The 15,383-nt window shown below is 38.8% G+C and overlaps 1 protein-coding gene across 2 annotated transcripts in view; it reads right to left on the bottom strand.

The window, feature by feature from the left end:
- Nucleotides 1-15,383, bottom strand: part of LOC137628065 (uncharacterized) — a 50,315-nt gene that overhangs the window by 12,922 nt on the left and 22,010 nt on the right. For both annotated transcript variants that reach the window (XM_068359396.1, XM_068359397.1), the window contains exon 3: nucleotides 1,645-2,341. In XM_068359396.1, the coding sequence (XP_068215497.1) occupies nucleotides 1,645-2,341 (697 nt within the window). The remainder of the gene's footprint in view (nucleotides 1-1,644; nucleotides 2,342-15,383) is intronic.

The following is a 15,383-nucleotide window of genomic DNA, read 5'->3' as shown; positions in this document are numbered from 1 at the left end:
TGAAAGCCATTATGGATTGCACTGCGTACCTGAATCCTGTAAGGTTTTATATCTTTTGCCAGAGTCATATTGGGTCTGACAAATGTTCGTGTCCATGATGGATGGCCCCAGATGGATGATATCAAGGGTTTCATCATAGTGAACGAGTATCAGATAAAATGTCTTCTTTTGATAGTGAGAACGAGAGCCTTATGATTCATTGCAGTGATATACTTGTATATTTTTGCATACAGATTGTGTCTTTATTCTATGCTCAGGAGGAGCTTGGTGTTACTTAAAATTCCTTCGTTAGTTTCGTTTATGCTACTTTGCTGAACACTTTTGCATGCATTTTGTTGCGTTTGTAGTATATTATTATTATTATTATTATTATAAAGAAGGAGATTAACCAGCTCAGTGAGTCAAGAGTGTGCAGTGTAAATTATTGTAAAAGGTATGATCGTAATGTTCCTGTTTTAGATTGTGTGAAATGCTAGAAATAAGGCGAGTGAATAATAATAATAATAATAATAATAATAATAATAATAATAATAATAATAATAATAATAATAATAATAATAATATCCCATGATGATCAACTATAACACATGCGGAAAGAGAAATTGGGGTAGAACGGAGAGCAAGTAATGATCCTAACACCGCGTTCTTTTCGGCGGTCATTCCGGAGGCGGTCGCAGGCGATGCTGTCCGGCCCAGGGGCTATGGACCGCCACTCCCAGCCACCGTCACATATGTCTAGCAGTCGGAACCTCGAAGATGATTATGTGATGTTAAGGCCCATGCGCTTAATGGAGGGAGAGAGGAGGTGACATGAGAGGTAAGGGAGGCCCTTTGTCAGTGGCCAACATTCTGAGAGAGAGAGAGAGAGAGAGAGAGAGAGAGAGAGAGAAGGAGAGAGATTATAATGATCGTATATGTATGTCAGTTATTGGATGAGGAAAGCTGAAATATTATTTTGACAAACTTCATCCATAAAGTCACCTCTTATTAATTAATAAAATGGCATAGCTCTGATTGCAATAAATTGAAATTGAGAGACTTACGGATCGCAAAACGAAACATGTAAAAATGAATTTAATCTCATAAATAAAAGTACGTATCTGATGCCTTTTGCCCCAAGCTACCTCAGGTACAGCAAATGTAACCTTTGGTAAAGTAACGATTATAAGTAGTGACATTAGTAGGGTCTCCGGTCACCACCTGAAGGCAGAGCAGAAGTTCCTTTTGTTCTGGCGGTCACTAAGAGGAGTGAAGACCATTGGGATGTGGTTAATGATGGACACCATGTTTAGATAAGGGCTCTCCCTCCCATTACCACCCTTTTGCCGGCGGTGACACTTTGATTACGCCTCCGTCATCCCGCCGCCTTCCAAGGGGACAATTTTAGACCTATGTGATTGATTCTGGTGCGCGTAACAACTGCCCTCTGGTGAGGAATGTTCTTTAGAAGTTACACCTTAGGGGATGGTATGTGACCATAGCTTTATAACTGTTTCTTTTAGGCCATACATCTCTAACTGGTCAACCTATGTGTTTGTTTTTGTTGTGGAAAAGGATAATTGTTGGTGGCATGGAAGTGGAATTTGGTGTTCTCGACTTTAAGAAAGAAGAAATTTTTATGAAAAGGTAATCTCATGTACTCACCTCAGCATATTCAGAACACAGCTCTATACTAGCGACGAAGGAACACACGTCATCCACCGTCCAGTGACCAATGGTCTCCAGCGAAGGGCAGTTTTTATCCGAACATGGCGTGGGTGATTTGTGGTTACCAGGTGAAGGCGTTGGTCTCGGCTTGGGTGGCGTGGGCGACCTGGTGGTGGTTGTAATGTGACTTTTAGGTTCAGTTTTCTTCTCCTCCTCCTGCTGCAGACCGAATAAAGTTTTAACGTCGAAGGACTTAGGAGGATCTGTGCGAGGTCTCTTAGCGGTGACTGAAGCGGAGAGGTCAAGAGGGGAAGTTGGAGCGTCAGCCGGTCGCTTCATAGCCCCTCTCAAGTAATTCTCCAGCTGCGATTGTTGCGCCGCAGAGGCATTTCTGACCATGTTGAGAAGAACTTGACTGGAAGATATTTCGACGAGTGGGAATCCGGGGAATCCAGGAATTCCCGCCCCGGGAAACATGGGAGGCGCCCCCGGATGCGGCATAGGCGGCATCCCTCCTGGCGCCGAAGTCGTTGATACAGGAACATTGTCGATTTTTTTGTCTGTGATATCCTTGACTGAAGCTGAGGAGGTTGGGGGTGCTGGCACCCCTAAGAATTGGGCGGATCCAGGTTTGAATCCTGTTAGTCCCCCTAAAGGATTTCGCAGAAAACCGTTGTTGGGGCTGCTGAAGTAACTGTAAAAGAAATAAAAGAAAAAAACATTAGCAAGATTCAGAAGGTTTGTTTTACGTTACATTACTTCTTCCAACACCGTATGAAACATATTGAAATAAGGCCTAGTCAAAGGAAATTTAAATGTGTGGCCATGAATAAGGTTGGAATGGAAAGATACCCCCCCCCCTCCCCCCCTTTGCATGGCATTATTTTCAACGTCATACTGTGAACTGCTGGCCGTCTACCTAACCAAGGATTACTGACCATCAAAAAAGCAGGCACCATCACCGCCCACACACCCGCTGCCTACAGCATACAATTCTCCCTTCCTGAATGCCTACTCAGCATCCACATTATCCTCTAGAATAAACATGTTGCCCCTGAGCGAGAATACCTCCAGTGACTTGAACACACCTCAGAAAGTAATCCGCTTCACACACCTTTCATGGCCTGACCTGGAGTTACGACTAAATCATAAAAGTCCAGGGGAAGGCTCGCTATGATATGAATATATTTTTTCTTATAATTTATATATTCAATTGCACAGGCCATGTGAACTCAAGTATAGTGAATCCTGATTTTCGAAATACATAGATTAAATTAGATGTTGATTTCGGAATTACTAAATATAGTGGGAGAGTAAAATATGAATGGGGTAGATGGACAATGAAAATAATCTATAAAACTGAGGTAGATATCAAATAGGAATAAAAATTTGAGATATTTGTAACTTAGTGACTTTTTTAATCGAAAGTGATGACCCAATTTCTTTTCTTTCGAATGGTTGAAGAATTAATTAAGAGAAAAAAGTAAGTAAAGAGAGAAAATAAATTATTTTTAATTCCATCAAACAAAAATATTTATGTACAACTATTTGATTGACTTTATTCTGCTTACTTGATTATTGGTAATTTACTTTTATTTTAAAAATTCCTTAATGTCGAACACAGCATATGAGTTCCCGTGTGAGCCGTATTTAAAAATTATCACAGCTTTTGGTGGAAAGATGAGAAAATTAGGAAATATACATAAAAGCCTACCATCTACTCTAAATTTTAGATTCTCTCCATTTCTTATTAAAACGTAAATATGGTTATCTTATGTTCAAGAATGTAGTATAATCATAATCAGATAAAATTTTATATTTCTTGTCTCAAAGATATTCCCGAATGTACATATTTAGTAAAGTAAATATAGATTAAACTCAGGTGTATAAGTTTAGCGCAAGAAATAATCGAATATGATTTATCATCAATAAGTAAAAAGAAAAAAAAAATAGAAAAAAAAATAGTCCTCAACAAGTAATCCGATTGTTATGATAATTACTCTTCCTGACCTTTCGACATCAGTCTCCATCATGAATTATAGGTCGTAAACCATATTGTTTTATTGGAATGATTTAATCTGTTGCTGCATTGATTATATCGTAACCTTACATCAAAACTGCACGAACTTCAGCCATGAACCGCATGGAGATGTCAGGTAATGATTCAGAGGCCTCGGTAATTGGCCATTCAAGTGACCAGTCACGTCTTCGGATCGGTACAAGGGCTGAATAACCCTATCGCTTCTGAATCCATCTCAGCAGTTGATGCTCTCTCTCTCTCTCTCTCTCTCTCTCTCTCTCTCTCTCTCTCTCTCTCTCTCTCTCTCTCTCTGCCGCCTTTCAGAATGAGCAGCGGCACTAAAATGGATATCATAGAAATTGCGAGTAGCCCTTTTACCCTACTGAAGCTGTTCGTCATTCGTGCGCATCGAAAGTTGTTTAAAAGCCCCCTAGAATAATCAAACAAAGGTGCCTTTTCCAAAGAGGAAACTGGGTTTGTATTTCGGTACATAAATTTAACCTATTATAAAGAAGCAGTTCAATAAGTGAGCAAAAGGGTTCTAGGGTCATCTGATTGGGCAGTGGTTTGTAATACATCTGGTAATGGCGGGTCACATGACAACCTCTTTTAAGAGGTCAAGAGTCTACGCCTTAATTCATGAGGGACTCAAGAACAATACGCCCTCGAAGTCTTGGGAATTCTCAGATACAATGGTCTATAAAGAGGAGCATGGCATAAATCGTCAGGTGGAAGCATGAAGGGCTCCGACGGTCTTCTTCCGAGCTGCGGGTTCCCTGACCCCTTGACCCATGTAGGAGTTGCTAGCAACAGGAGGCCTTTTTGGCGCCTCCCAACGCATCACTGCCACGTGGGGGAGAAGGGGAGAAGACTGGTTCGACAGTTTTGTGGTCATTGCTTGGGGACAGTTTCACCGGCATTATTAAGGCAGTCGCTCTATATTTCTTAACAGGAATCTTAGTAATTAAAAAAAGCTGACACTGTTTAAAACAATTGGCAAATTTTCAAGAAAAAAGTTCAAATGGATCTGATTGCCGAGTTGAACAGTGATTGCTTAGCAGGAGTTCATTAGTAGCATCAGTACTAGTGTTCGTACACACAATCTCCATATCAAGCTGTCCTAACGACCATGTGTAGTCACGACTTGGACCAAGAGACTAATATCTAATCCAGGGCATTAAGGAGCGCCATCTGAAAGTGTCCCAGGGTGGCCACGGCAGGAGGCACGTCGCACATCACTGGATGCCAGGGCTCTGGCAGCCCCTGCGACGTGTTGGTTAAGGCTGTTGGGATGACAATAGATGGAGCGCTCTGCTCATGATGCTACAAACTGATGATTCGGGAGAGAGAGAGAGAGAGAGAGAGAGAGAGAGAGAGAGAGAGAGATTTCGTCATGCATGGTCAGTCTATTTTAACCTTGCGGTCTTCTCTCCCATTCATTGTTGGATAAATGATTGGCAAGAATCTAATTTATCGGCGTTAACTTACTGTAGGTTTGAATTTAAAACTTTGCAGAATTTCATAACTTTTAAATTTGAATAGATTTTTAAAATAAGATGTGATAATCTATGAATGAGCAAAACAGTGTATCACAAAAGCCATTTGGTATTTAACCTTATTTTCGGGAAAAAAAAGTTTGTCCCACTCAGTTGTTATTGCTATAAGAATACAGTAATAAAGTAAGTTTTGTTCCGCCACCATGAGAGGTAAGAAAAGATAAGAAACCCTCAGCATTCACGCAGAGTAAATCCAATCTGCATATTAGAGCAAGAATGGGTCGTGAATTAAGATTTTCATATCAAGGATTTGAGCGAAGCTGGTGGAAAGATCTTTGCGCACGATTCCTTGTAAAACTGGACCATCGCTGAGCGCATGACCTTTTGTAGACACATCATCAATCTTATCTCCTCTCCATGAATCCATATCTTACTCCTAATCATTGCTGTTACGTCTATTAAGAATGTGGATATTTCTGGTTGATCAAAAGAAACCACGAACTGGTCGAGTCTGCAATGAATGGACTTTTTCCTTTCTAAATATTTGCATTTATAGCCATGTTATTCCGTGGTTTTCAGCGGCGCTGATAAGATTTAATAATCTTTTACTGTAATTTCAGATTTGAAAGTTTCCAGCCATATCATGATCATCATTTTTTTTTCAACAAAGTGAATGCCCAGAACGTTTTAAATTGAGTGTATTCTTGTACCTTTTCCTTGGCAGTATTTATCATAGTAACCCATCTTTTTATCTTCCATTACGCCTCGAGGACTGGATTAATCTAAATATGAAGATGACCTTGCGAGATTAACTACAAATCACATTTGAGATTCCCATTTCAATGACTTGTCCTTTTTTATAACTCCATTTAGGTATAAAAATCGTAAAAATTTGTCTTCCCACAATTCCTTCTTTTGAGATATAAAAAAAAGGCTATTGAATACACCGCTCTTCCATCAAACCCGTTGTTCTTGGAGCGGTGAACAGAGAACCAGTCGATGAAATGACCCCAAAGGAGTCTTTATGTTTCGGCGATGCAACGAAGAGAGAAAATATACAATATAAATCACCGCGCTAGCATTTATCTTCGGTTTAATATGCGCCGCGTGTTAGTTTTACAGCGCTCCAAGTACCATAACAAGATTTTACTCAATACTTAGGAGTTAATTCACTTTAATATCGTCCCCTTTACCCTTAACCACATCCCTGGTCCCCCATCTTTACCTCGAAATTCGATTAGTGGCAGGAGGTTGTGCAAGAATTCGCGGTTTGGTGCCTAAGCTTGCCTCGTTGCAAATTTGTATTTTTCGCGAGGAAAAGTGCTGAAAGGATTCAAGTTTGGCTTCATAGTGAGTTAGAGTGAGATGCTGTATTAACAAACACACCCATACAGTAATATATTCAAACGAAATCAGTGTTAAGAAGACATTTATAGTATTTCATTTGCAGCATAAAGCTATATATTCGTAAAGATTAGATATAATTAATGACTAAAAAAAAAATAAGTAAGACTGCCACTGACAAAACACATCGGTGGTTATGTTGACAGAATAATCATACGTCAGGAGGATAAGATTTATTTGTTACTTCCCAAGAACATTTCCAATAAGCATACATAACTCAAGAACTGACATCTAAATAACAAAGAAGACTAGTAATACTATATATCATAGACAAAAGGAAATGGTTGTTGAGTCAGCGGCAGCAACTAACAAAGACAGCCAACAGCAATTGCAGTCGTAGAGAAGAGCAAGGAAGTGGCTAAGTTAAAAATAATACAACCAATAATAACAAGAAGTAACAATAACGAGACCATCCGCAACAACAGACAAGCATCAGGCAACGACAGGGCAAACAAAACAAAGATAAACAACATGGACTACCTTATTGGTGGCCCTTCCCCTACCAGTACACCCCCCCCCCCACGGGTTACCCCCTCCCTTCTAATGACGACAACAACCGACAAGTATTTATCCATCTGGTCACGTTTTCGTCAGCGCCAGAGATGCCTCAGTCGCTCACGACTGTGCTTCATTAATTGATAAGAACAGAACATTAATTTAACAGAGGTCATTAGAGCAACAGTGACGGAATTATCTTAAGGGTCGCCCTCTCATGGCCGCGTCCGAGACGCTGGGCACCTTTTACAGCGGTGGGAAACGTTTGACATTGCACTCCTCCGCTGGTTTTGATTATATGGTCTGTTGACACGGATCAAAAAGACGGTGTGTGATTCGTGGCTGGTTCGCCCATTCCGACACTGATTGGTTCACTGCATCGCTGGATGTAATAGCAATTTTGGCACTTGATGTAATGCCTTTTGTCACTGGTGATTAGACGAGTGATTGAGGCATGTACTCACGAAATTTATGGTTACGGTACAATTAGGTTTCATGCGACAGTAACTGTATGTTGGGGACAAATTAGAAATATATAAATATTAATGATCATGCCTATTTACAACTTAAATTTTTGTATAGCTGTCGGTAAAAAAATTAACGATAACGTAGAAACGGAAAGCAAACCTATCAGAAATGTTTTAAAAGAACTCTGCCAAATACAAAGAGAAAGTGCTTGAAGGAAGGGAAGACAAGTCTATAAATTGGCAGCGGTACATTACACAGAAATTGTTTAGCCACACGTCCATGCACGCAGAGCTATGCGAGATCATCTAAAAGGCTGAACGATAATCAAGAGAAAGTCGAAAAGGATTCTGATTGACAGCTGCAATTTACATGATGATAAGGATGACAGCGAAGCAAAGGATAAATTGAAAATAAAATATGTAAGGAAGACGGTAATAGATAGTGAAGGCATGATGTGGAATGCGAATAGAATAATTGAAGGGTGTTTGCTGTGAATTGATGAACGGGCATGAAGGCTTGAATAAACAAAATATTCAAAAAGTAGAAAGAGTTGGTGCTATCCTGCTGGGACTGACGACTGACGGGAAGCCCAAGAAATAGAGACACAAAGAACGCAAATTATCCCTTACTCCCTCACAGATAACCTAAGGTCCTTTCCAAGGGCATGACAGCAAAAGAACAAAATCCTCTAGGGGCATCTGGGGTTATCGCCGCTATCAGGATTATCTTAGGGATGGGAGTTGGTGGTAAAAATGCCGAATGAGGAAGGGTAAAAAGATGATGTAAAATATAGAAAGATCCAAGCTAGACGCGAAAGAGATGATAGTAACTTTTTTTATCTTTAAAAAAATAGTTTGGAGAAACTCGTATTTACATTTAAATATTTTCGGTTTAACGGATGGAGATAACGAAAATTATCTTGATTATTAAGATAGATAGATCGATAGATAAATAGATAGATAATGGACAATGGTACAAAGGTTATCTCACTCATCATCTTTATGGTTGGACTACCCAAACATCATCTGCATATCGAGAGGATGACCAAAGTTTCATCTTGTATGGGGGGAGATGACTCTTGGCTTTGACACACTATCTATTCAAATGATGTTTGGGGTTTTAGTTATGGATTGTAGTAATAACATTTTTGAAAGCTTGTGTTTTTATGATAAATTGTTAATGTATTTAAACTATAGTTATCAAAACAGTTTTGATTAATGTATTGAAATAAGTTTCATTTTATTGGAAGCTTACTAAGATTTTATATTATACCCTTCTAGATATTGTTTCTGTATGTTTACTGTTACCCATTAAGTGTGAAATGGGAAGTAGATTTACCCTACATAGTTCCTGCGATTTTATCGTCTTTTTTTATTTTAATAGCCTGGCATGATAAAGCAGAACAACTAGACAATGAACTGATGCCCGAGAATAAATAGCCAATTTGCTATGGTTACAGGTAAGCGTTGTTTCTCTTTGAGTTGATTATGGAGGGAGAAATTTTACCTATGTATGGTGTTGTGACCTCTGTACCCCATCAAATAAGAACTGCTTTCCCTTGTTCTAGAAAATTAGATAAAATTGCATAATGTTCTATGGACGAAGCAGAATGTTAGCTGTACCAAATATCGGCTTTATTTGCATTTTAATCGTTTCGGTTATATAAACATAGATTCTAACTCGCTCTTAAGAATGATGGACGAGAACCCGTTAGCCCTAATTGCTCCGGTATATTCCTCATTGTTAATTAGTTGCTGGGTATCATAATCGAGGCATATTTATGAGCTTAATGAAGAGGCTATTGAAAGGATTCTGCTGTCTCATCGTGTGTCTCCTTACTAATGGAGGATAATATTTATTGCCACAGAAGGTCTTAGGGCCTCTTCAGCATTTGCTGTGAAATGAACTGTTAAGTGATCCATGCTATTTCTAAACATAGTTAATTTTACATAATATATTATATAAAAGCTCAGGTAGAATTCGAGAGAGAGAGAGAGAGAGAGAGAGAGAGAGAGAGAGAGAGAGAGAGAGAGAGAGAGAGAGAGAGAGAGAGAAGGCTGGGTCATTTTATTAGTTTATTATCTACGATGATTATATTTTAAATAAAAGTGGGATGCAGTTTCACAAAGACCTCGAGCTGTCATAGAATTCGAAGCGGTCACCCAATTACTTTTTTTTAGGGCAGGTCCAAAACGACCTTTGGCCTCCCGCAAGAATTCCATTCCTCTTGGCAAAGTTGCTTCGCAGCAGCATAGCTTACTTTTTTTATCATCATTGTACTTGCTGGGAGAATTTAGCGGCATATTTTTTTGCGACGTTGTAATTTGTCAGGGCTATTGCGATACTTCTTTTTGAAAGATAATTCTATTATTATCTTGCATTAATATTTTTCAGTAATTGAGTTTTGTTTCGAAATGGGGCAGACTTTTTAAGTACGATTAACACCGCCAGCTGAGAGAGACTGAAGAGATTCCTAGACGATGAAGCGGTCGGTTTGGGTCTGACATAAACTAGAAAATAATTGTCCAGTTAAAAGTAAAAAATGTGACCAAACTGATGCTAAATCACCCGGGAAATGGATGCTGGCTCCTAGAATGATGAGACACGTTATGATTCACATTTTTTTTTAATGTTCTGTGTTACGTTGGGTAGATTTGTGACATCGGTAAAGAAAGTGTAATGAATTTTTCTCTTATTGTATCAATGAATAATAGGAGTTATATTTTTCTTCCAATGATCAGTCTGTGAATGCGTGTTGGTAAGGAATCGTAGAAGCAGGTGCAAAAACGCAAACTTATTCAGCCACCTAAGAGTAAAATAACAAAGGCCTGCGGGTGGCAATGGTGGCGCTGACTGTAGCCCTGGAGTTCAAAGGTCGATTCCCCGCTAGCCAATTCCATGCCCCCTCCCCTTCTCCTCAACTCTCAACACCCCCTACTGCTGTCCCCTACATCCCCGCATCCCGTCCCGTGGCCCCTAAAAATCTCCCAGCATCCGCAGAGCAGCGTCTCTTAGCATCTCTCAGCATCTTCCAGCAGCTTCATCTCCCGACGACTGCGCCCGCAGGGGGTAGAGAGGCATCATGGTGAGGACGGTCGTGGAGCGAACACTTCAGCAGGCAGGGGAGACTCGCAAATTTGTCCGTGGGGCGTTTTCTTTTGATTGAATCTTTCTGTGGGGACGAATGAAGCTTCTTGGGGAGTCTTTATTCCCTCAACCAAGATAGATTCAGGGGTTAAAGGTAGTAAGTAGAACCTGGAAGATTACCCCTTTTTTATTATCTAATTTGATTTATTTTTTGATAAAATCTTTAGTATCCGAAGGCTTTTTCTTAGCCTGGAGAAATATATAGGGGCAATAGTCTAGTTATGTGCTTCTTCCATTCCTCATTTCATGGGAAATAAACTTTTCTTTGGGTTATAAGGGTTAACTTAGCTTATCAGTTTATGAAGATGTAAGACATGATTCGTATATATATATTCCCCCTCTCTCCCTCTCTCTCTCTCTCTCTCTCTCTCTCTCTCTCTCTCTCTCTCTCTCTCTCTCACATTAGAATACGGAAAGCATAAAGTCATTTTTGGATAATTGAGATATATGAGGGACATAACATGAAGACTAAAGGACAAGAACTGTCAGCGAAATACAGGATGTTTATCTTAATTCTCAGCTGTTTTTTTTTTTTCTTTACTGATCGGTTACACCTTTATTAACAGCAACTGTACCGAGAAAATTAAATATCTCATGATAGCGAATTCCGTCTGGAAGCCTTGCAATCAATATCGCACTCTATAATGAGTTGAGATGATGAATCATCGCTCGTTAACTGCAACATTAAAACCGAATGTTATTTAACCCTATGGACTGTGATGAAACGGGTCCAATTAATTTGATGAATAGGAAATTCATGCTCATCATTCTTTGGCCATATGTTATCGAAAGCTCAACGGACTTTTGGGTATTACATGCTAAATCTAAATACGCTCTCTTGTTCAAGCGCTTCACGAATCAGCCTCTCTCATTCAGCAATATTCCTTTCATTCGCTTTTTCGTGATGGTTTCGTGTATAATGAATCTCTTCTCCCTATCTTACTATTCCGTGGTAGGATTCATGAAGATTGGTAATTCCATATTAATATTCATGATCGAATCCCTTTTTCGTGTTTTATGTATCATGACGGTCGTGAGTGGGTTCTCCGATCCAGACTTCTTAGGAATTTATTAATTATCGTTGGTATCTTAAAAAAAAAAAATAGATGAATCATGAAAGATGATTTTTTAGGTTATAGTTAATGCAATAGATTTAGAATTATGGATAATTATTTATCTGCTTGATCTTCATTATCAAAAAACGCCTTTCAGAGTTGTTAATATATTTTTACAATGATTATGTGAAATATGACTTCAGTATTAGACGAACTACTTTCTAAGTGTTTGCTAAAAATTACCGTTAGGAAAGAAAGCTCCAAGAAAAAACAAAGAGACTAAGGTGTAAGAGAATAAGCAGGTGCGGCGTTCTATATCTCATTTACTCTAATTCACCTTCAGAGGAAAGGTTAACACGGTTAAGAAAGGCTCACGCATCACTCAGAAATTTTGTTTAGGGTACACCAGGAAGACGGCTCTTAAGGGAGCTAATACACAAATTGCTTAGGGGCATCCTAGAAGGAAGGATCGAGATGAACTCGAACAAGTCTTCAAAACATTAGGAAAACTGTGGCGAAAAGTATTTGGTTGTTATCCTTATTATGTGAAATGAATGGTTATTCTTTGTTTTACGATGCTTATTTTCCATTTTCGGTAATTTTTCATTCTTTTAATCAAGATAACCTGATGATTTATTATATTTCTGGACAAAGAAGCAATCATCGTTTTTATTAAATGAGAAATGATATAAGCTATTTAGTTATTATTTGAAGTTACTCAGCGATATAAAAGTGAAAAGAGAGAGAGAGAGAGAGAGAGAGAGAGAGAGAGAGAGAGAGAGAGAGAGAGAGAGAGAGAGAGAGAGTACTATGTCCACGGTATACGAGCATGTGATATGCTGTATTATAGAAGGAAGAGTGAACTAGTAGTAGTAGAGAGGAGGTATGTTTTGCCCTCCCCCACCGCCCTCATATCAGCCTTAGGCAAAGTCAGTGTAATTATATAAGTAGTGAAGCGTCAGTGACAAAACTGGTCGGAACAGCCAGCCTAGAACAGGGAAGATAACAGGTTATTGATGATTCCACAACTTGTTTATTGTTTGTTTTTTTTCACAACGAACCCCATGCATATAATGACAAGATTTTCCCAAAGATAACCTTATACAACAAGTAAATAAATCGTTGATACCTTGATGTAGGATTTTTTTTCTAATCTTCATGCGTTGCTACTGAATATTTCAGCAATTTTTTCATTATGAAAACTAACTGTTTTCAAGTGAGATAGTTACGTGTTTGCTTATGTCTTCCTAAACAGTCTCTTTTACGAGTAAAATCGCAAAGTTCTTTCATGCATTTGGTAGTTCTGTGGTCACTTAGAGATTACTTTTTTTTCTATAATCCACTAAGAAACACTTTTCGTAGATAGTAAGTGTTTTTCCATTAGCATTTTGATGTAGCAGCCATGCTGTAACGATATGTATATTTCACACGTGGCTCACGGTACCCTACAATTATTTCATTTATATCTGCTGTATATCTCAAAGTTCAATTACAGTGATCGCCTGAGGTGCCAAATATTGTAATGGACTGCTGGGCATCAGATTTTTTGGTTTCTAAATGTTTTTTATATATTTTTCTTAGGTTTTACACCTGAGGTTCAAATACCATGAAAATTTATTTAAAATATTGAAACTTGGTTTCCTTTGAGGAATTTGATTAGCCTAGTTACGAGGAGGCGACCGTTCATAGTTCCTAGCGTTGCTACAGAGAGCATGTAACGCTAATTGAGATCGACAGTGATTAAAGGTTCACTTTTATTTGGAGCGGAACTCTGTGATTACAAATTAAAAGCAGAATGGAACCTAAGCAAATCGGGAGGATCTTAATCGGGTGCTGCCAAAAATGGATTCTCTATATCCACCTTATATCCCCGCTTTGGAGACTCCGTCATTAGCATAATTTATAACGCTCGGGATGATCGGAGTTTAACATAACAATGATGCCCTATCGGGAGGGTGTAATTTAATTTGATTGGCCGGGTGTTTCTTTTTTGTCTCTTATCTTAGGGAACGGTAACTACTTTTGATAAGGGAGAAACATGAATAAAGAAGGAAGAATTAAAATGTGGCTGAGGTAAATTGGGAAAATGAAGTACATAATTTAGAATACCATGTTATGTAACTTTACTAAGACTAGGTGAATATTAGCCTAAGAAATAGTAAAACAGGTAAAATGAATTACTCAATATAGGGAAGGACATCCGTTTGGGAAAAACGTGGAGGTGATAAGGTTTGTGAGTAAGCCGAAGCACAATGCTTGATGGAATATTACGTGGAAACAGGTTTCTTGTACTTTATTGAGCTCATTATAGATTAGAGGACAATAGTTCATTGATCTTGCGGTGGAGGTCCAAATGGATGCGTTGGTTTGGCCATTAGACATTCTCTTTATGTGGTGCTCTTTCAATGGTTTCAGTTTTTAATTAAGTAAATGCTTTTCCGGTTTCATATTGTATCTATTTTTGTAAACTAATCTAGCAAACAATTATTGTAGTCACTGACCCAATCACAGAAAAGAATAATGGAAAAATGAAATATATAAACATTGAAATATTGAAATGATGTTTCTATATTCATACAAGGTAAAAAAAAGGTTGGATAGAAACGTCACTCTGGATGGGAGAAAAAACAGCCCAATGAGATGGCGTCGGTCTCTGTTGAGGAATACAGCCATGTGACGTAAACATGTGGCAGGTGGTGCGGTGTTATAGTTCACGCTCAGGTGGCTTTACGACACCTCAAGTTTAATACCAGACATACCACGTTGATGAGAAACATATGGAACGTGAGGGAGGAATAACTCCGAAACACGAGGAACAAATGGCCCGTGGACCCGGAGGAGGGGATCAGAAGGGAAAATCTGTTTCAGTGACATTTAAAAGAGGCTGGAGGTAACCATATAATTGTATCATATATCCTAAAGCTTGCTTTAATTGGAAATGAAAACTAATTTATTTGCCTGGTGGTAATCTTTTCCGCAAGAGAAAGGCACTTGGCTATAGAGAGAGAGAGAGAGAGAGAGAGAGAGAGAGAGAGAGAGAGAGAGAGAGAGAGAGAGAGAGAGAGAGGTCATTAAAGGCAAATTAACTCAGAATAAGGAGAGGTCCCTTCGGAAGATGAGAATCGAGTATTTGGCGCGGGTGCTTTCATGACCCTTTGGAAATTCGAACAACCGTCGGGCCTTCCAGCGGAAGAAAAGTAAATTACTGGGTAGGGTCACTTAAATGGCTTGATTTTTTTTTCCTTTTACCTTTTCTCTCCCCTCTCCTTCTTTTTTTTATTTGTAGTTTTCTCTCTTCCTCCCGCTCCTTCAAGTCTTTGGACGTCCATTCTTGAATGTAGCAGCCTGGCACGCGAGAAACTTCAGACTACTAGAAAAACATTTAAGAACCTCAGTTTTATGGCCGCTTTAAACCATCCCCTTAAGGTGGAATTATAATTTATATAGGGCCTGGCCCATTTTTTTTTCTTAAATGTTGCATTTAGGGAAAAAGTCACTACTACATGAAAATAATGACATTTTTTTAAGGAAGTATTTAGGATTTCTAGTTGTGTGGTTTATCGCAAGTAATTTCTTGTCATGTATCCAATTTTTTATTTATTTTCTATATGAAAATTTTGAACAACGTTTGCTTAAACACGTTTTTTGACA

The sequence above is a fragment of the Palaemon carinicauda genome, chromosome 2, assembly GCF_036898095.1.
Source record: "Palaemon carinicauda isolate YSFRI2023 chromosome 2, ASM3689809v2, whole genome shotgun sequence".
NCBI lineage: Eukaryota > Metazoa > Arthropoda > Malacostraca > Decapoda > Palaemonidae > Palaemon > Palaemon carinicauda.
Note: the sequence above shows the minus strand (reverse complement) of the source record. Positions and strands in the feature narration are given on the sequence as shown.